At 47.9% G+C, this 20,856-nt stretch overlaps 1 protein-coding gene across 2 annotated transcripts; it reads right to left on the bottom strand.

Annotated features, from left to right (window-relative positions):
* Window positions 1-727: 727 nt before the first annotated feature.
* DAO (D-amino acid oxidase) lies at window positions 728-20,317 on the bottom strand. 2 transcript variants are annotated; one of them, XM_006045027.4, is made up of 11 exons: window positions 19,879-20,309; window positions 15,841-16,043; window positions 13,730-13,844; window positions 12,644-12,720; window positions 11,507-11,572; window positions 9,817-9,871; window positions 8,228-8,332; window positions 7,240-7,322; window positions 5,274-5,391; window positions 4,538-4,636; window positions 728-3,365 (listed from the first exon to the last, which is right to left on the bottom strand). In XM_006045027.4, exons 2-11 carry the CDS (start codon window positions 16,032-16,034, stop codon window positions 3,234-3,236), a joined length of 1,044 nt encoding a protein of 347 aa, XP_006045089.2. In that variant the 5' UTR covers window positions 16,035-16,043; window positions 19,879-20,309; the 3' UTR covers window positions 728-3,233. The 2 variants fall into 2 exon arrangements, with proteins under 2 accessions (XP_006045089.2, XP_025123243.2); XM_025267458.3 differs by lacking the exon at window positions 728-3,365 and adding an exon at window positions 3,388-3,807 and having other exon boundaries at window positions 19,879-20,317.
* Window positions 20,318-20,856: the final 539 nt, after the last annotated feature.

Raw genomic sequence — 20,856 nt, 5'->3', positions numbered from 1 at the left:
TAAAATTCATCTGTAGGCCAGGTTTGGTTGATGGGCGACCCGTTTGCAGCCTTGGAAAGTTCTCTGAAATAAATGGAACTGCAAAATAGCCACTGGGCTGGAGGCAGCCCTCTCTGGATCTGAGGCCCTGGTTTCTGTCCCTCTCTGCAGACTGGCTTCCTTCTGCCCCCTCATGGCTGCTGCATGTACCTAACCTTGCATATGGCTTCCACTCACCAGGGTTCAGCTCTGCAAACATAGCTGACTCAGCTGATCAGTGTCCCACTTTCAAAATCTCAAGAGAGGAAGTTGATTGGTCCAGTTCGGCATTGGTCCAATTGCTTGGGTCAGGGAGGGGTGGGGTCAAGAGGTACAAACATGGCAGCTTTGGTCCCCACAATTACCGGTATGCCTGGAACCCATAGCAGCACATAGGTGAACTCTCAAGCCTGTTGATTATAACTGTTATGGGTTATGTCGTGGCATATGGAATATCCACCATATATTGGTATGATATTCAGCACTGAGGATGCAGAAAAGAATTAAGACATGATCCTTGTGTTCATGAACTCATAGTGTAGTGTGGAGAAAACACTACACATTGGGACACAGAGCCATACAGGCATTAATGGAGGGATGCAGAGTGCTGTGGGAGGCACACAGGAGGCCAATCCCAAAGCTCTAGAACATTCTGAAGTCCCTTCTGGCTCCTCATGATTACAGTCCAGATTCCATGATGACAGTCAGACTTAGTCACTGTTGGTACTTTACTGTATTCTGATTCCTTGACATTTGAACATCTAGATACATCACATATAATCATTCTCCATTAATCCAGAATATTTGATGATGAACCACTTCAAATATTCCTGCCCCCACATGCCAGAAAACAGAGCACTTCCTGAATTAAACAATTCTACTCGCAATAGCATCAAAAAGGATAAAACAGAATAAATTTAACAAGAGTCCAAGACATTTACAAACTATAAAACAATCCTGAAAGAAAGATCTAAAAAATAGAGACATTCCATGACCATGAATCTGAAGATTTAAAACTGTTAAGGTGTCCATATCAGAACTCCTAAAATTGACCTCATAAATTTAACAAAATCCCTATCAAAAATCCCAGCTGGGATTTTAAAACTTACTACAAAGCTACAAGTAATCAAGATAGCATGGTTCTAGCATGGATGTGGAACAGGCATTACATGTTGTTCAATGTCTCACCTCTTTGGCCTACTCCTGCCATGAAATCTGTTACAGCGCTCCCTCAAGTGCTTTCTGTGGCCTTACTGCACCAAGGTTGGGACATCCTCACTCGTTCAGAGCTGCATCACATTAACCCTTACTCAGGACTCCCCACACTCAGGCTTTCCACACCCTCTCCCTCACTAGCAGCCTCCACAACCTTCCTCACTCAGAGCCTCCTCACTAGAGCTTCCACTCCCTAACTCAGAGCTCCCTCCCTCAGAGCTACCTCACACCCTGCCATACTCAAAGATGCCTCACGCCTTCCACACTCAGAGCTCCCGCACTCAGCACTTCTTCTACCCTCCAACACTCAGAGCTTCCTGAGTGTTGGGAAACACTCCCACTTTCACTGTCTCTTAACACAGCTTCCTCACACCCCTCTTCATGCAGCGCTTCCTCACACAGACCCTCACTCAGAGCTTCCTCACACCATCCCTCCCTCAGCCATCCTCATACCCTCCTCACTCAGCATTTCTTCATACCCTCCTCACGCACTGCTTCCTTAACCCTCCTCACTCAGAGCCTCTTCACTCAGAGCTTCCTCACACCCTCCTCAGTCAGCATTCCTCACTCAGGGCTTCCTCAGACCCTCCCTCACACAGCATTTTTTCACAAGCTCCCTCCCTCAGCGCTTCCTCACATCCTTCCTTACTCAGCATTTCTTCACATTTTCCCTGACTCAGAGCTTCCTCACCCTCCCTCACTCGGCACTTCCTCACACCCTCCTCACTCAGAGCTTCCTCACACCCTCCCTCACACTGAACTTCCTCATACCCTCCTCACTCAGAGCTTCCTCATTCAGAGCTTCCTCACTCAGAGCTTCCTTACACCCTCCTCACTCAGAGCTTCCTCACATCCTCCTCACTCAGAGCTTCCTCACACCCTCCTCACTCAGAGCTTCCTCACACCCTCCCTCACACTGAACTTCCTCATACCCTCCTCACTCAGAGCTTCCTCATACCCTCCTCACTCAGAGCTTCCTCAACCCTCCTCACTCAGAGCTTCCTCACACCCTCCCTCACACTGAACTTCCTCATACCCTCCTCACTCAGAGCTTCCTCATTCAGAGCTTCCTCACTCAGAGCTTCCTTACACCCTCCTCACTCAGAGCTTCCTCACATCCTCCTCACTCAGAGCTTCCTCACACCCTCCTCACTCAGAGCTTCCTCATACCCTCCTCACTCAGAGCTTCCTCATTCAGAGCTTCCTCATACCCTCCTCACTCAGAGCTTCCTCAACCCTCCTCACTCAGAGCTTCCTCAACCCTCCTCACTCAGAGCTTCCTCATTCAGAGCTTCCTCATACCCTTCTCACTCAGAGCATCCTCACTCAGAGCTTCCTCAACCCTCCTCACTCAGAGCTTCCTCACTCAGAGCTTCCTCAACCCTCCTCACTCAGAGCTTCCTCATACCCTCCTCACTCAGAGCTTCACTCAGAGCTTCCTCACTCAGAGCTTCCTCACTCAAAGCTTCCTCAACCCTCCTCACTCAGAGCTTCCTCATACCCTCCTCACTCAGAGCTTCCTCACTCATACCCTCCTCACTCAGAGCTTCCTCATTCAGAGCTTCCTCATGAACCCTCTTCACTCAGAGCTTCCTCACTCAAAGCTTCCTCAACCCTCCTCACTCAGAGCTGTCTCTCCACTTGGATTTTCTGAGCTTTCCTTCCTCTGTGAATGCACTGGGTAACGGTTCTGGCTGTACTTCTTAATGTCTGCTGTCCTGCTCCAGACAGGTGACCCACCTATGTTAATAGATTCTGCTACCCACCTTAGGAGGAAAAAGGAAGCAATGACACCATATAAGTGGACTCAAGAGAGATACCTCGGCCACTGGAAGAGCCATACTCACTTCTTGGAATTGACCTTGTGGTTTCCTCTCACCTTGTGCTTCTTGCAGAAAGAAGTCAGGGGTGGGGTGGACTGGGGCAAGTGATAGAGCACAGTTTTTAGTGACTGAGAGGAGCCGGGAGTTATTGAGGGGTGGCGGAGGTCACTGGCATCTTTAGAGGTGGGATGGTGGTATCCTGAGCAAATTCCTTTCTTCCAGAATTTTCCCAAAGAGCTTGGCCACCTCTTGGGCACAGCCCCAGTGGATGGTGAGCCCGAAGCCTCCATGGCCATAGTTGTGGATGACCTGGGAGAGGCAAGAGAGAAGTTCTGGGCTGCCCTGGAAGATTCAGGAGCTTCCTGAAGAATCCTGGGCCAAGCCTGATGGTATCAGAACTTCTCTTGGTACCATGGTGGGATGGCAGACCCCAGGAAGAGCAGTAAGGGGCGGGTGTTTGGGGAACTGGAGTTCAACATTCTAGACTTTTCTACTTAGGAAGTGGACCTGCTTTGAGTACTCAGCACAGAAAAAGTTGAATCATCTAGAACTTGATCAGAGATTTCCTTCACCCCCACATCAAATTATTTGAAGTTCCCTATATCACTTTTCTCATTCCCATACTGCTCCAGACAGCTGAACCTCCTGTATTAATAAGTAGATTCTCCTACCCACCTTGGGAGGAAAGAAAAGCAGGGGTACCGTATAGATGAACTCGGGAGCGGTTAGACCCCAGAGGCCTTTTTCAAAGCTGAAACCGTTAACAGGGAGTTACATTCTATATGTGACTCTCCCCCCAACTCCCCCACCCCACCCCTGCACAGACAACTTCTCTTACAGATGGACACACAATTCTCTGTACACATATATTATATACACAAAACTTTTCTCCACACACAGACACCATATGACCGGGATAAAGGAGGAAGGGTGACCCAGATTTCTTCAACCCCAGACAATTTTCACCTTTTTGGTAAGCCCAGTTCCCACCCCATAAGAGAGGAGATGAGGGGGGTCCTAAAGAGATGATGGGCAACCCAATATGGACATCTGAGAAATGGCACTGGATTCAAATTCAAACTACTTCCCAGCCTTGCCCTCACCACTGGTCTGACAGAGGCCAGTGAATTCCAGCTCTGGGAACCCCAGTTTGCCATCTGAAGCATGGGGACAACCGTCCCTGTCCCAAAGAGCTGTAGGGGAGATTCAATTGGGTTGTTCTTGTCGTGGACATGAAGTAGATGCTCAATAAACGCCCCCTTTTCCTTCCACTTCACACAGACTTTAGCAGATGGGAGCACTGCCCTGTATGACCTTGAGCATGTCCTTTACCATCGCTGGGCCTCAATTTCCCCATTTGTAGAGGAGGGGCTATTAGCCATTATGGCCTCTGCCTGAAGTCAGTATGACTATTCCTCAGAATGCCAGTGCATTCTTAGGTGTCAGGAGAGAGTATTGCTTTCCTTGCCAAGAAAACATACCTCTGTGTTTGGCGATCCAAAGCGAAGCTGTTCTCTTTCTAGTCGAACCTGGGGGCGTACTGGCCGGAAGCCAGAACATTCACCGATAATTTTTGCATCCTGGAAAAAAAAGCATTGGTAATTCAACTCTGGATTTTTTTTTCCCCTGTTGCCATTTGTAGGTGGTCGAGACAGCTTTTGGGACCTCACCACCACCACCAGTCATGGTTTTTTATTAGCCACCATCACCACCAGCCACCACCATAGTATGGTCTCATCACCATCATTATCACCACGTTCAGATTTGGTTTTCTTCTGGCCAGGCCATACTTCATGCAGGATCCTAGTTCCCTGACTAGGGACAGAACCCACACACCTGCAGTGGAAGTGTGGAGTCCCAAGCACCAGACTGCCGGGGAAGTCCCATGTGCTTTCCTCGCCGCCAGCGCCAACCACTCCACCCCCACCTTCACCACCGGCAGACAAATGTGAAAACAGATTTCTGCAACAAGTACATCTGCTCCATGGAAGACAGCCTACGGTGTCTGGGGGGTGGGATGTCACCTCAAGAGAGAGCAGCTCTTAGCCATGACTAGACAGGTTTCATTGGCCCACAGCAGGACTTCCACTGTCAGTCCCTTCTTGGAATTATTTTGCTCAATTGTCCCAGTCACAGTATCTTCCCACCCTCAAGTTTCCTTATGATCATCAAGCTGCTAGGATCCTGATCTAGAGCAAGAATCTCTCCCCACCTTACCTTCAGTGTGGGCTCCAGTCTGCAGCAGCCTTCCCAAATGGTGTTGTGGTCTGGGATATTATTTGTTTCACTCCAGTTCCCCAGCTGGAAGATGCCGCCAAGGGTTATTGCCTGGAGCCTGGATAAAGTGAACAAGGTCAAAGATGAAGGAAAATGAAGCCTTTGAGATAAGTGGGGAGGAGTCATTGCCATGCTTACCCTTATTCCCGTGTTTACCTAGATCAGCATTATAATCCCACAGATATTGAAAACAAACTTATGGTTACCAAAGGGGAAATGGAGGGGAAGGCATAAATCAGGAGCTTGGGATGAACAAACACACACACATACACACACACTATAACATAGATAACCAAGAAGGCCCTATTGTGTAGCACAGGGAACTCTACTCAATATTCTGTGTTAAAATAAATGAGGAAAGAGCCTAAAAAAGAATGAATATATGTGTAAGTATAACTGAATCACTTTGCTGTACACCTGAAACTAACACAATATTGTAAGTCAACTAGACTCAATAAAACTAAAATATTAAATATAAAAAGCTCAAAAAACCCCAAACACTATCATCCCTACTAATAACACCAACATCGCTACAATTGCCATTGATGGCACCACCATCTCCACCCTCACCATTACCATCACTGTCTTTATTGTCATCCCTTCTAATGTACAGCATGATAATGATCGTTAACAATACTGTAATATATCCTTGAATGTTGCTAAGAGAGTAGATCTTAAATATTCTCACCAAGATCTACATACATATGTACGTATCTACTTACATACACAAAACTATAATTATGTGATGAGATGGATGTGTCAACTAACCTTATTGTGGTGATCATTTCACAGTACATACATGTATCACAGCATCATGTTGGACATCTTAAACGTACACAGTGTTATATGTCAATGACATCTCAGCAATACTGGGGAAAACGCTGTCTTCTCCATCAACAACATCATCTTCGCTACTGCCTTCCTTGCTCCCATTAACATGTCGTCACCGTCCACTCCTTTCACCGTCTCTACCGCCACCATTAGCATTGCATGAACGCTATCATCTCTGCCGCACCACTAAAATTGCCATTGAGGCAGTCAGCACAGCCACACCATTAACGTGGCCTTTGAGACTGTTGTGACTGCCACATTTTTAAAAATCTGGCTGCACCAGGTCTTAGTTGTGGCACATGGGATCTTTGACTGTTGTGGCATGCGGAATCTCGTTCCCCAGCCAGGGATCAAAGTCGACCCCCTTGCATTGGGAGCACAGAATCTTAGCCGCTGGACCACCAGGGAAGTCCCTGCAACACTATTAAAAGTCAACATGAATAGTGTCATCTACATCAGCACCAACTACCACCCCCAATTCCCACTCACTACCATCCATCATCCACACTGGTCTCCTCATCTATAACATGACCCTGATGCCGGGAAAGATTGAAGGCAGGAGGAAAAGGGGACGACAGAGGACGAGATGGTTGGATGGCATCACCGACTCAATGCACGTGAGTTTGAGCAACCTCCAGGAGTTAGTGATGGACAGGGAAGCCTGGCGTGCTGCAGTCCGTGAGGTCACAAAGAGTCGGACACGACTGAGCAATTGAGCTGGACTGATCCCCGCTCCCACCATCCCTCCATCGACAATACTATCATCATCAGCCCCACCACCACTCCCTCTATGGCCATTCACAACGCTGCTCATGTCACTGCCGTTCGCATCCACTACCTTTGTCTCCAGCCTCATCGCAACTGTCATCCCAAATCAGGTTCAAGATAGAGCCCAGGTAAGGCTGAGTCCTGCCTTCTCAGGGATTGAATTTTTGCTCAGCCTCACTTAAAAACATTGGAGAAAAAAAAAACCTGAAAAGATTAAGCAAGAGCCCTGGGGCAAGCAGCAAGGACACAAAAAGAGCAGGAAGTTACTCTCCCTCCTTAGCCCTACAATGTCAGATTTTTTTTTTACCCTGGGATGATGTATGGAGACTTGTAGATGCCTCTCTCAGGGTCATGGGTGATAACGAAGTGTTTCAACCATGGCGCATCCACCTGTTGATTGAGGACAGAGAAGTCTCATCAGGAGTCAGATCAGTGGGCTCCCTTCCCCTGGTCCCTTTATGACCATATGTTCTGGCAGGAGTGGCACAGTCATCCCTTGGCCCTCCCATGACCCCTCTGTCCCAAGTCTGCGCTTGACTGCTTACTTTTGCAGGAAGAGCTGTCCTAATGGAGAATCACCTCTGGTCCCCAAAGCATCATACATTCTCATCCACAGAGAAGCCCAACACACATGTGTAAATGCACACACACGTTCGCTCACCTTGGGAACGCACGTACCTATGAACACACTCGTGTATGCTCACATGGGCACACATAAGCACACATACTCACAAATAGGCATGCCTCACACATAGACAGATGTACACGGTGAGAGGTGGGGTGGAACAATGCTTACACACTCAGGCGCCTGGGTTCTAATCCCAGTTCCACTAATTACTATGATATGTATGGACTTGTACATGTTAATCCCTCCATGCCTCAGTTTTCCCATCTGTAAGATGGTAATGGTGATGTGATAGTACCCATCTCAAAAGGTTCCTGTGAGGGTCAAATTAATTAACACGATGAGGTGCTTGGGTCTGTGTTTGGCATTTAGCAGACATTTCATAAACGTATGCTCTTTTTATTTGGATACTGGCACATGCAGCTCCCATGTATGAACAAATACACGCATATACATGTTTTACTATTAAGAATTCTGCCAAAAAAAAAAAGAGTATGTTTGGGAGGGTTGTGTTCTTGGTTCTTCTTGTTTCTTTAACATGCAAATTCCCTGAAGACTGGCTGGGGGTTCCTCTCTCAGAAGTTCCCGATTCAGCCTCTATCTTTACAGATGAAATAAGCAGGCAGAACCAATCTATCAGCAAGAGCTCATCCCTCACCTTCAGACTTACCTTAATGATCTGCCCTCGGCCTGGCTGCAGCAGGGGATCTGGTTGCAGCGCCCCAGCCCACACCCCAGTGCAGTTGATAATCACATCGGTGCCTTCTCTTACCACCTGGTAGCAATCAACAGGGCAGGTGGGTTGAAAGGGGTTGAGGACCCTAGGATCCCTTGGCTTCTTCCACCCTGCAGCTCCCTGCTCCCTGTGGAACAGCTAGGGAGTGGGGCTCAATGAGGAATCCATGGACCTGCCTCCAATACTGCCCTGCCATTTACCTACTGTGTGACCTCAGAAATGCCCCATTCCTTCCACAAGGTTCAGCTTCCTTAGCTATTAAATGGGGCTGGTACTATCGGTTCATAGATAGGCTGCTGGTTCTTCCAGTGTGATATAAATGCTATAATGTGTTTGGAAAGGAGTACTACAGAAGGGGGAAACCTTCTTGGAACCCTCCAGAAGAAGTCAGAAAGGATGCAGAGATAGTTTTCTCCCTCCTGCCGCCTTTTTATTTAATTCTCTTGCCTCCTTCTCTGCCAAGACATCTGCAGAAGGCACGTTGGAAGCTGTAGCTCCATGCATTTGTATTCGATGCTCCATAACTCAAAGATGTAGCATCATGGGTACCCAAACTCCCAGCCCAGCCCCAGTGACTCTCCTTATAGGTCACTCCTGAAACACACTGGTATTGTTCACAAGCTAGTATTTGCCACACTGGACTCTGAGCCCCTTGGGAATGAGAGCTGTGTCTAATTCAAGTATGCATTCCAAGTGCCCATCAGGGCTTGACCTAGAGCAGATGCTCTTTTATTTTAGTAGGTACCAAGGGGGCTTCCCTGGTTGCTCAGTGGTAAAGAATCCACCTGCCAAAGCAGGAGACGTGGGTTCAATCCCTGGGTTGGAAAGATCTCCTCGACCCAGGTTGCCACACCCTCCTCCAGGGGATTCCCTGGAGGAGGAAAGGGCAACCCACTCCAGTATTCTTGACTGGAAAATCCCATGGACAGAGGAGCCTGGTGGGCTACAGTCCATGGGATCGCAAAGAGTTGTGGACACAACTAAGTATGCACGCATGCAAGGACCAAGAGTCTCCCATGTGCTAAGCACTTTTCTGGGTGCTGGGACTGAGTGATACAGCAAAGCTCCTAGTACATAGCCAGGGCCTGCTAATGGTGCATGCTACTATCATTATTAGGGATGGTGGTGTCACTCTGGACCTAAGTCACTTTGTTTTGTATCAACATCACCCCAGATGTTGATAAGAAGCAGCCAAACATCTAGAACTTGAGGAGTGGGCTGTGGCTGATAGCGAGAAGAGGCAGCCAGCTCTCTGGCCCTAAAATCCACTGAGGCCCAGACACAGATTAGCCCCTAATGGCCACCATGGCCACCATGGTTCCACTGTTCCTTTGCTTCTGCCACTCACATCAAGGCAGAATGCCCAAGTCCTTCTGGGATTAAAAATAGGCCTAAAGTCTGGGACAGGCCTCACAGGAATCCTGGGAGCCTGAGAAGGCCTTCCCCAACCCTGTAACAGGAAGCAAAGGCCTCCCTTCTTTTCCTCTCTCCCACACCCAGCCCATTCTGGCCCTTCAGCTCACCTCCTCAAAAGACTCCACCTTCCGCAGGAAGAATTTCACTCCTCTCTCAGTTAACCTGGGATGATCAAACACATCCAAAAATCAAGCATTCAGTTCTCTGAGGACGGTGGGGGCGGGGGGCGGACATTTCCCAAAGAAACTTTTGAGTGTGTTAGTCCTACAAGATGCTCCTTGAGAATATGACTATATAGTCCAGTCGGTTCATTAGCACCTTAATGGATCAGTGGCCTCTGAAATGTCCCTTGGGAAACCTGAGATGGTCCACGCCCCTCGTTGAGCAGATGGAGATGGAAGAAGGGCCTTGTTGAAGGTCGCATTGTGAGTCAGTGATGGGATTGGGACCGAAACCCAATCGAAACCGAAACTCTTACTACCCGTGATGCTGCTCTGTATTATCAAAGGGGATGAGATGCAGAGTGGAGGATGGGCAGGGTTGGATCAATACCACATGCTCCTTTGTCAGCAGCAGAGCGTGAGGAAGGGGGTGGGCTGGGGACACCCACCTCTCCCCTTAAATTTCACAGAGGGAAAAAACGTATGTCACTATTAGGAATACTAGTAGAAACATTAGGAGAATAGGAAGTAAAACACTGTACAAGCTGAAGCACAATCTCGTAATTACTTTACCCTCATAGTTTCCTCAAGATATCAGTAGAAAAACTGGGGACACTCTTCCCTGGAGAGGCTGGACAGGAGTCATGAGTGTCCTCAGGCTAGGAGATGTAACCATGTTTTGATACAATGATTTCCAAACCTGGTTGATGATTACAGTCACTCAGAGGACTTTTTAAAATATAAATTTCTGAGCCCCACCCCAGAGAATCTGATCAGTAGCTATAAAGTGGGGTCCTGAAATTTTTATTTTTAAAACCTTCCCAAGTCATTTGAGGAAAGTCACCATCCATTCCAGATTTTTAAATATTAATAAAATAATAACATACAGGAAATTTATGGAATCTTCCTTAATATGAATGTTTGTGGATATAGATACAGATATATCTCTCAAGCTAATGTTTGCTAATTGAGAATACTACAGGATTCTTATCAACAAAAGGAGCAAGACAGGGACATCTACTATCATCTGCATTCATTAGTGTTGTTCTGGAGGTACTGGCCAGAGCAGTCAGACAAAAAACAAATGTGAGGTATAAAAATAAAAGCCAACTTATGCTTGATGATGGTGTCTATATATCTGGAAAAACTTAGGAGAATATATTTAAAACTATTACACTAACATCACAGATTTTGGTGAGGCTGACAATAAATATCACATGTAAAAAGCTTCTCGAGTGGTTTCAACCAGGTGTGGAATGCACTGTCCTACTGCACAGAGGTGGTCAGGACCAAGGATAGCTCCCACCAAACCTAAAGGTTTTCATCAACATTTAGGGCTTACCAGGTGGCGCAGGGGTAAAGAAACTGCCTGCAAGAGACACAGGAGATTCGGGTTCAATCCCTGGGTTGGAAAGATCCCCTGAAGGAAATGGCAATCTGCTCCAGTATTCTTGCCTGGGAAATCCCATGGACAGAGGAGCCTGGCAGGCTATACACTCCATGAGGTCGCAAAGAGTCGGACATGACTGAGTGACTGAGCACGCACACAGTACAAAGATAAATCCCATGAACTGTCATTCACTACAACCCTCGTTCCTGGGAGCTGCTTTCTTCAAAATGAAGCTGAAAATCTCACCTTTCAGTCAGCCACTGCAGATACATCCTCCCTTCCAGAATCAGGCTTGTGTTGAACCAACCATAGCTAGACTCACAGGAGGCAAAAGGTGGGAAGAGAGGATTGGAATCAGAGTTGTATTTGAAGGCTATCAAATAGGGGTGGCTGTCACATTCTCTTGGGACATAAAAGGGTAGAGCAGGGACCATCAGGTGATGGTTCTTGAAATCGCTTTCAAGGGGAAAGCGAGTTTTTCAGCTCAAAGCAAAGACATATTTTCTATCAAAGCCCTCCTTGACATTGGGGTGTGCAAGTGGAAATTGATGTGAATCTGTAGAGAAGATTCAGACATGGAGCGAGGTGAGGAGAGGATCATAGAAGCATCAGGCTGTAGAGAAAAGAATAGAGGGGTTTGGACAGGGTTGAAATCCTATTGTGGTCACTTTGCTTGTGTGACCTGGGGAAGTGACTTGGTCTTTCTGAAGCTCAGTTTTCTCATCTACAAAATAGGAAAGCGGTATGGAACTTCCAGGGGCTTCCCTGGTGGCTCAGTGGTAAAGAATCCACCTGCCAATGCAGGAGATGTGGGTTCAATCCATGAGTCGGGAAGATCCCCTAGAGAAGGAAATGGCAACCCACCCCAGTATTCTTGACTGGAAAATCTCATGGACAGCAGAGACTGGCGGGCTACAGTCCATGGGATCGTAAAAGAGTCAGACAAGACTCAGCAACAACAAATGGAACTTCTGGGCTTGAGATCTGTATCCATATCCCCTACCATCATAGTCTAAGGCACAGTGTGGATAGGTGGGTTTCCATAAGGAGTTGGACAGAACACTGAGAGATCAGACTCCCAGGGGCTCTAGGCCTGGAATGGAACAGGAAATTTGGGCTTCCCTGGTAGATCAGTCAGTAAAGAATCTGCCTCCAATGCAGGAAACCAGAGTTTGATCCCTGGGTTGGAAAGATCCCCTGGAGAAGGGAATGGCAACTCACTCCAGTATTCTTGCCTGGAAAATCTCATGGACAGAGGAGCCTGGCGGACTTCAGTCCATGAGGTCACAAGGGTCGGACACAGCTTAGCAATTAAACCATAGTCCCTATAAGTCTATCTCAATTGTGTGGCCTCAGCTCCTTCACCCATGACAATAATCTTACCTGTAATCAGGAAACATGTCCAGCTCTCTGAGAGTCAGCTTCCTAAATCCCAGAACCATATCCTTCCAGTAAGGGTCCTTTAGAGGAAGAAAAGAAGGCAGCACAGAGATGGATGAACATCAACAAGAGTGATAATAACAAAGACTTGTGTAATGTTTACCATGTGTAAGGCGCTGTTCCAAGCATTTTACTCATACCAATCCATTTAATCTTCACAACAATCCATTGAGGTAGATGCTGTTTTTAGTCCCATTTTATAGATGGGCCCACTGAGGCTCAGAGAGTTTAAATAAGTTGTCTCTGGTCACCCAGCTAATAAACGGTGGCACTGAGATTTGAACCCACACAGTAGGGCTTCAGAGTCCATGTTCTTAACTGTGGTGCTACGTGAGGGTAAGAATAAGGCTAAGGATGAATGATATGGTAGGGTCATAAATAGGGGAGGAAAAAAAGGGGTGACAGTGAAGATCACCAAGGGATGAGAGGGGGAAGTTGCAGAGGGAAGGGTCAGACAACCCAGTAGGGGGAGATTTTGGCCTCACCACTGACCACCTTGAATTCTCCGAGACTTAGTTTTCTTGTCTGTATAATGGTGTTAATAGTCACTCTCTCTCTCTCTTTTTTTAAATAATCACTCTTAGAAGGCAGTTTAATAATAAAATGGAAAACAAAAATAATTTTTAAAGCAAAAATAGAACTTTTTTAAACCTTAGTTATTTCTTTCTCCTTTTTTCAAGACTTTTTTTTTTTAATGTGGACCATTTGTTTTTTCAAGTCTTTATTGAATTTGTTACAATATTGCTTCTCTTTTATGTTGTAGTTTTTTGGCTAGGAGGCATGTGGTATCTTAGCTCCCCAACCAGGGATCAAACCCACACCTCCTGCTTTGGGAGGCCAAGTCTTAACCACTGGATCACCAGGGAAGTCCCACAAAGATAGAACATAAAGCAAACCTGTTTTGAACACAGGAGTCTGCCTAAGAGGCTTGAAGGACCTCCCCCTCCTCCCACCCTGCCTGGGCACGCCTTGATCTGTGATCAAGGCTCTGTTCTCTGTATGGTTCATGGCCAAAGACGTCTCACTCACCGGAACGGCTTCACGGAAGAGGTTGTAGCCTGAGACTGGGGCCAGGCCCATGTTTGCGGCGTTGGGAGACCCGATGAGGCTCAGGAGATAGTTGAAGGTCTGCTGGTTCCAGTGCCTGAAAGGATCCCCCAGAGTCTTGGTCACCTAATGCCCTGAGCTGGACAAGAGAGCTCCCAGGGTCAGCTTGCACGGGACTGTGCTCAGGCTGGTAGGATGTGTCCAAATCCAGAAATTCACCCCATTCACTCTGCAGTGACCCAAGTGCTAGTCACCGTCCATAAACTTTTTCATATTTCGACATTAACAAAGAGGAAGGACAAAGGATGCTCCACGACCACAGAGAACAGGCTTGTGGTTGTCAAGGGAGAGGGGCTGGGGGAGGGGCGGAGTGGGAGGCTGGGGGTGGCAGATGTAAGTTATTATATGTAGAGTGGATAAACAGCAAAGTCCTACTGTATGGCACGGGGAACTACAATATACTCATATGCGCGTGCTAAGTCACTTCAGTTGTGTCCGACTTTTTGCAACCCTGTGGACCATAGCCTGCCAGACCCCTCTGTCCGTGGGATTTTCCAGGCAAGAATACTGGAGTGGGTTGTCATGCTGTCCTCCAGGGGGTCTTCCTGACCCGGGGATCAAACCCGCATCTCTTATGTCACCTGCATTGGCAGGCAGGTTCTTTACCATGAGCACCACACCCACTATACTCAGTATCCTATGATAAGCCATAGTGGAAAGGAATATTTTCAAAAAAGAATGTATATAGATTAAATAAATACATAACTGAATCACTTTGCTCTACAGCAGAAATTAAAACAATATTGTAATCAACTATACTTCAATTAAAATTTTTTTAAAAAATGCTCCAATTTTCAGAGCAGAAATGGAGAAACGGACATAGAAAACAGACCTAAGGACACCGCGGGAGGTGAGCAGGGAGACGGTGAGATGTATGGAGACAGTAACATGGAAATTTAAGTACCATATGTAAAATAGACAGCCAGTGGGAATTTACTGTGTGACTCAGGGAACTCAAACACGGGCCCTGTGACAATCTAGAAGGGGGAGATGGGTACGGAGATGGAAGGGAGGTTCAGGAGGCAGGGGACATGGGTGTACCTATGGCTGATTCTTGTTGATGTATGACAGAAAAACTGCAAAATTCTGTAAAGCAAATATCCTTTAATTAAAAAAATTAAGTGGCAAAAAAAAAAAAAAGACAAAAAAGAATGTTCCATCACAACCATGAATATTTGGAGCCCACCTCCAGCTTGGGATCATGTAGCTTCCAGTTTAAATGAAAGCTTTGACTGCTTTAGGGACTGTGAGTCCCGTGGTTCAGGCTCTCTCTCTGGGAATTCCCCACCCACCTCACCCCCCGCCCATAAACGCCCAGACATCGCTCACCGCTTCCAAACGCTTTATCTTTCTCCTGGGCACACAGCTCGACCACGTTTCCTAGACTCCCTTGCAGTTAGGGGTGGCTGCAGCCATGTGGCTGCATTCTGGCCAATGGACTCTAAAGACTCCTCCCTAGTGGCCCTCATGCTCTCTCCTTCCGCAGTCATTCACTGGCTCCTGGCAACATTGAAAGCCATGAGCAGGATGACAGAGCCATGAGATGGAAGGAGGTCAGGCCCCTGAATTGCCACCCACTGATCAGGAATATTGGTTTCATAATTTAGGGGCATGAAGATGAAACTTCTAATCGAGCCAATACTCATTTGAGGGTTCCTGTGTTGAAGCAGTCGGCAGTTTCTAAACTGAAACAATGACCTCTGCCACTTCTTTGCTAAACTTGAACATCAATCCACCCACTTAGACGTCTTCCTGATAGCCGGATGCACTGGGCACTGACTGCCGCCCAGTTTAAGGAAGAGATGGAGACAAAACCTTCATCTGTCTGACACACATGGCTTCTTGGCCTTTCGGCCACGGTTAAGTGTAGCATCTGTCTGGCACACAGCAAGGACTTAATATGTGTTAGTATTGTCTTTACAGCACGTCAGGACAAAGCCTCCAGGAAGAGTCATTCTTGGGGACAGGAACTCTGAGAGGGGACATCCTCTCTGCAGACTCTGCCCCGACCACCCGCTAGGACCCTCACTCACGCCTCCTGTGGGTTGCTGGGCTCCGAGAGGTAGGGCTGCCAGAGACCGGCAGCCACGTCGGTGGTGGTGAGTGGGGTGAAGCGGTCTGCATAGACCATCACATCCAGCGACTGCAGGACCGAGCGATAGCGCTCATGGATGCAGAGGGCGGTGGACAGCCCGATGACGCCCGCTCCGATCACGACCACGCGCATCGTGCCAGCCTGCGGGAAGGAAGGGTTGAGGTGGGCCACCCTCACCGTCACCTTCATCGTTATCATCACCACCCACTAATGGCTTAGAAGATGCCTGACACTGCCCAGCCCTTTTTATACTTGGTCCTTTTGTTGACCCTTACCCAGGGGAAAACTGAGGTCCAGAGAGGCAAAGCCACTTGCCTAAGGCCACACAGCCAGTAAATGATGCAGCTTTCTCTGGGGAGCCTCCTCGAATATCCTGTCCCCAGGCTGGGAGAATAAAAAGTACACAGCAGAGTGCCTAGCCCAGCTGTTGGCTAGGTAGTCTAGTGGTTAAGATAGTGTGTGTGTGTGTGTTTAGTCTATAAATCGTGTCTGACTCTTTGCAACCCCATAAACTGTAGCCCTCAAGGCTCCTCTGTCCGTGGAATTCTCCAGGCAAGAATACTGGAGTGGGTAGCCATTCACTTCTCCAGGGGCAGCGGGGATCTTCCCAACCTTGGAATTGAACCCTGGGCCTCCCACACTGCAGGCTGATTCTTTACCATCTGAGCTACCAGGGAAGTCCAGTGGTTAGGACAATGCACTTCAAATCTCAGGTCTCAGCTCTGCTGTCTGCTGGCCATGACCTTGGGTAAGCTGCCTCTCAAGACTCAAACTCTTTCTCTGGAGAAATGAGAAAACTAACTCATGCCTCAGAGAGTAGATGGAAGTTTTCACAAGGCAGCAAATGTAAAAAGATTAACACAGTGTCCAGGGCAAAAGAAGCGATTTCCTGACATTTCTGGAGCACCTACTGTGGGCCAGCCCTGTGCTAAACACTTCTTGTGCGTCACTGCACTTAAATCTCCCACATTCTTAAGAGTTAGGGGCTGGGGTTATTGATCCCATTCTACAGATAAGGAAACAAAGCCTCAGAGAGGTGGAGTAGCTTACAGAAGGTCACACAGCCAGTAAATGGTGCTGCCAGGATTTCATTTTAATTCAAGTAAACTCGATACACATTTACTGCACACCTACTGTGTGCCAGGCTGGCAGCTGTGAGTATCTGGGATGCATTTTTTGGCCTCAGAACTCAGACCTTCAGAGTGCATCACCTCCAGGCCTGCCTGGGGATACTGGGCTGCTGGGTGTCCTCAGAAATTTAGAAGACCTAGCAGCTTTTGACCTTGAAGCTGCTTGGTCCGTGCACAGCAGGGAAATATTTTGCCGGCTCCTGCTAAGGCAGAACAAGGGGACTTTTTGTGCCCAGAAGGGCCAAATTCAACTTTCCCTCCTCTTTGCTCACAACTCTCCTCCCACGGACCTTGCCTCCTGGCAACTGCGGCCCGTGGCCCTGAACGGCAGGACATTCTCAATATGGCCTAGTTTTATAAAGGAGAAACGGCTCCAGCCCACAAGAACTGGACTCTGTTGGGGTTTCAGCAGCCAAGTTGGAGATAAAACCAAAAAACGGAAAAGCATCGTCCTCTGGGTGATTCTCCTTCCAGCCGCGAGCCTGGTTTTGGTGGCAGGGGGACCTGCTCAGGGACCCCCTCACCGTCTCCTCCACCCCTTGCCTCAGGAGATCCAATCTCTTCAGCCGTGAAATAGGGTTAACCCTCATCTTCCGGGTCAGCCTGAAGATTGAATAACAAGCCTGGTGAAAGTTCCTGGTATGGGGCCCGGCCTCAATCTGTAGTGACCTCTTTCTGTCCCCCAGCACCTTGAGAATAACAAGGGAAAGAACACTGGGTCTGGAGAAGACAGCAAGGGGAGTCAGATCTGGCTTCACTACTGGCTTGCTGTGTGACCTTGGCCAAGTTACTTCCCCTCTCTGGGCTTTCTGTCTCTACATAGACTCTGGAGATTTGACCACTTTTGTACCTTGACAATAAGAAGCCTGGAATAGAGGCTTTTCCTGTATTTTCCAAAATTCCCTGTAATGAGGGAGGCGTTGTGGTGTGCAGGGGTACCAGTGACAGCCCAGGCTGGGGGCTGGGCAGCCTGGCACACACCCTCTGTGTGACCCTGGGTAAGTCACTTCACTTGACTGAGTGAGAGATCTCTGGGCAGGGAGAAAGGGACTTCAGACCAAAGCAGTCACATGGCATGTCTCCAGTAACAAGGCTGCTCAGGGATGGCAAAGCCTCTGGTTGGAATTGAAGGCAGGTGCCCAAGAGAAGAACATGAGGCAGGACCCAGAGCAAGTTCTAAAACCTACTGGCCATTGCAAAGAGGGACAGGTAACAGCATGGAGCTCAGTTTCTCCAGTGTCTAAAATCTTAAAGATAAGCACGATAGCATCATGCAGAAGAAGAAACTGAGGCTCACAGAAGAGGGTCCACTCAGCCAAACTCACACATTTGTGATCAAAAGATTTGTAGAGTTTTGGGGTTAAAAAGTCTCTGTGAAAGGAAAAACCTGGCAATGGGGAGAAACAGTAGCAGCTGCGAGCTTTTCAACTCTTAGTATGTGTCCCTCATCGTGCTAAGAACTTAACATGCATTATCTCCTTTAATCTTCTAACAACCCTCGGGGTTGTCATCATGCCCATTTTACAGATGAGGTGACTGAGGTTCAGGCACCTGCTGGTAAGAAGCAGAGCTCAGGCTGACTTGACTCACAAGCCTATGTGTTAATCCCACAATTTGAAAAAAAACATGAAATCAAGCAGGTGAAGAGTAACAGCCAAAGCTTCTGGTTTTTGTTTTTTTTTTTCTGCATAAAAAGAAAAACCAAACATGAAATTCAATGAGTGTAGGAATTTTTAGTGTGTTGGTGGTAGGCACAGAAAATGTGTCCTAAATCAATTATCTCAGTCGAATAAATGAATCAGATTTGATACTAGTGCAGGAACTGAGTGTTTCTGCATGTATTAAAGTGGACCGTAAATGGATAAGGTCCTTATCAGAATCGGCAGTCAGACTGTAGGATCTAACAGAGCCAGCCTTGGGTGAAACCATTTATGCATGTGGGTAATTAGGTCTTTGACTCGGTTTGCACACAGCTCTGTTATCCTTCAACCATTTTCTTATTGTTACTGATGTTTCTATTAGTGTTCCTGTCTTCTGCTTTATGCTGTTAGTTTAACCAAACATGCTTGGAGTGTACATTCAGCAAGACACAAACAGCTGGGGTAGTTACATTTGTGTGTGTGTGTGTGTATAATTATAATGTCTACCTATCCGTGGAGCATGAAGGGAATTCTGGCCGTATGCCACTTGCCAGACACACACAGAAGCAGTACAGACATCCTCTTACTTTATCCTCGCAACTGCTCTGAGAGGTTCTACAGACTGGGGACTGAGGTTCAGAGACAGGAAGTCACTCCCTTAAAGTCACACAGCCGGTGTGGCACAGAGTTTAGATCTGGACCCAGTTCTGTCTGAGCTTCCTGGGCTGCACCATAGATCTCTTAGGCAGCCATCAAGAAATTGGCATATGACAGTGTGTTTACTTTCCAGTCTTCTAATAGTTTACTTATAACCTCCCTTGTCCCCAAAACAGACCTTGAAGCAGCTCATGCCTTTGATGGCTGCATGTGCAAAAAACAGGAAAGACTTGTTTTGTTTTTAAATCAAGTCACAGGTGAGTTATCTGAATAAATATAATTAGCTCCCTATGGCTACCTCTTACAAAGTTTCAGAGTTTATTTTTAAAATGAAACATATACTATCAATGCTGGATAACCAGGCCACTGCTCCCAGCCTCCCAAATAATAATTAACCTTTTATTGAGTACTTGCTACGTGCCGAGTTCTGTGCTAAGCCCTCTGTAGTTATCACCTCTTTTAATATCCAGGTTAACCCTGGAAGAGGTGAGTTATGATCCCTATGTTCTAGATGAGGACACTGAGGCTTGGAGAGGTGAAGGCACTTACCTGTGGTCCCTGCAAGGTTGTCACCTGCGTCAGGCTCTAATGTGGACCTTCTCTGCCGACACCGGAGGAACGCTCAGATCTTTTGTGCCCCTACCCCTGCCCCCAGTCACCTGGCGTGCCAAATCTCTGCAGCAAAGAGGCAGCTGCTGTGGGCCCAGGGTCCTATCTCCTGAAGGGAGGCTCCCGATTCTGGGGCATCCTGTCCTCGGCCCGGACTGGAGCTCAGGGTCAAAGTCTGAAGGGACGGACAGGGCACAAGGGGTGGGGCTGGGCACCCGCCGGCGCTCTCAGGGGCTGAATCCCAGCCAGGTTGGGAGACCTCACCTCCCCTTGCTCTGGTCCCTGACAAGTTGCCTGACTTTTCTGGCTGACCCCAAGTCCCCGTGGACAGGCCTCGGAGAGGGAGGGAGGAAGAAGGGGGGTTCTTGGAGGGCTGATGGGCACAAGGAGATCTGTCTCCCGGGCCAGCTGGAGACGATCCTCTTTCTTCCCTCTTCCTGTTGCCACCCTGGGGGAGGGGACGGCGGCTTGCTGAACCACTGTGCATCTGGCCTGAGGGGGTGGGTGAGTGGTCAGGCTGGCGGCCCCTGAGGGGAGGTCAGAGGTACAGGACAAGAGCTCCTGGGGCCAGCCAGCCAGCCTAATGCATTCTGGGATGCCGGGTGGATGAGACTCAGGGCCAAAGGATGGGTAGGTCTTTGCTCCTCTATCCCAGAGACAGGCGTGGCTGGACTCCAGGTCCCTCCTCTGCCAGAAATGGACCTGGAGCAGTGATTATTAGAGCCTGGAGAGCATCAGGCACCTCATTGTATGGATGGAGAGACTGAGGTCCAGGGACAGGGACCAACCAGCCCTGGGTGAGTCATCCTTTGGGTTGGCTTTGAAAGTCCAACCTCTAACCCCCTACCTTCAGCACCCTCAAATAACAATGTGCAGATGACATAAGAAAATGCCTGCAAAAGACTAGTGCATTCTATT

Source organism: Bubalus bubalis, chromosome 17, assembly GCF_019923935.1.
Source record: "Bubalus bubalis isolate 160015118507 breed Murrah chromosome 17, NDDB_SH_1, whole genome shotgun sequence".
NCBI lineage: Eukaryota > Metazoa > Chordata > Mammalia > Artiodactyla > Bovidae > Bubalus > Bubalus bubalis.
Note: the sequence above shows the minus strand (reverse complement) of the source record. Positions and strands in the feature narration are given on the sequence as shown.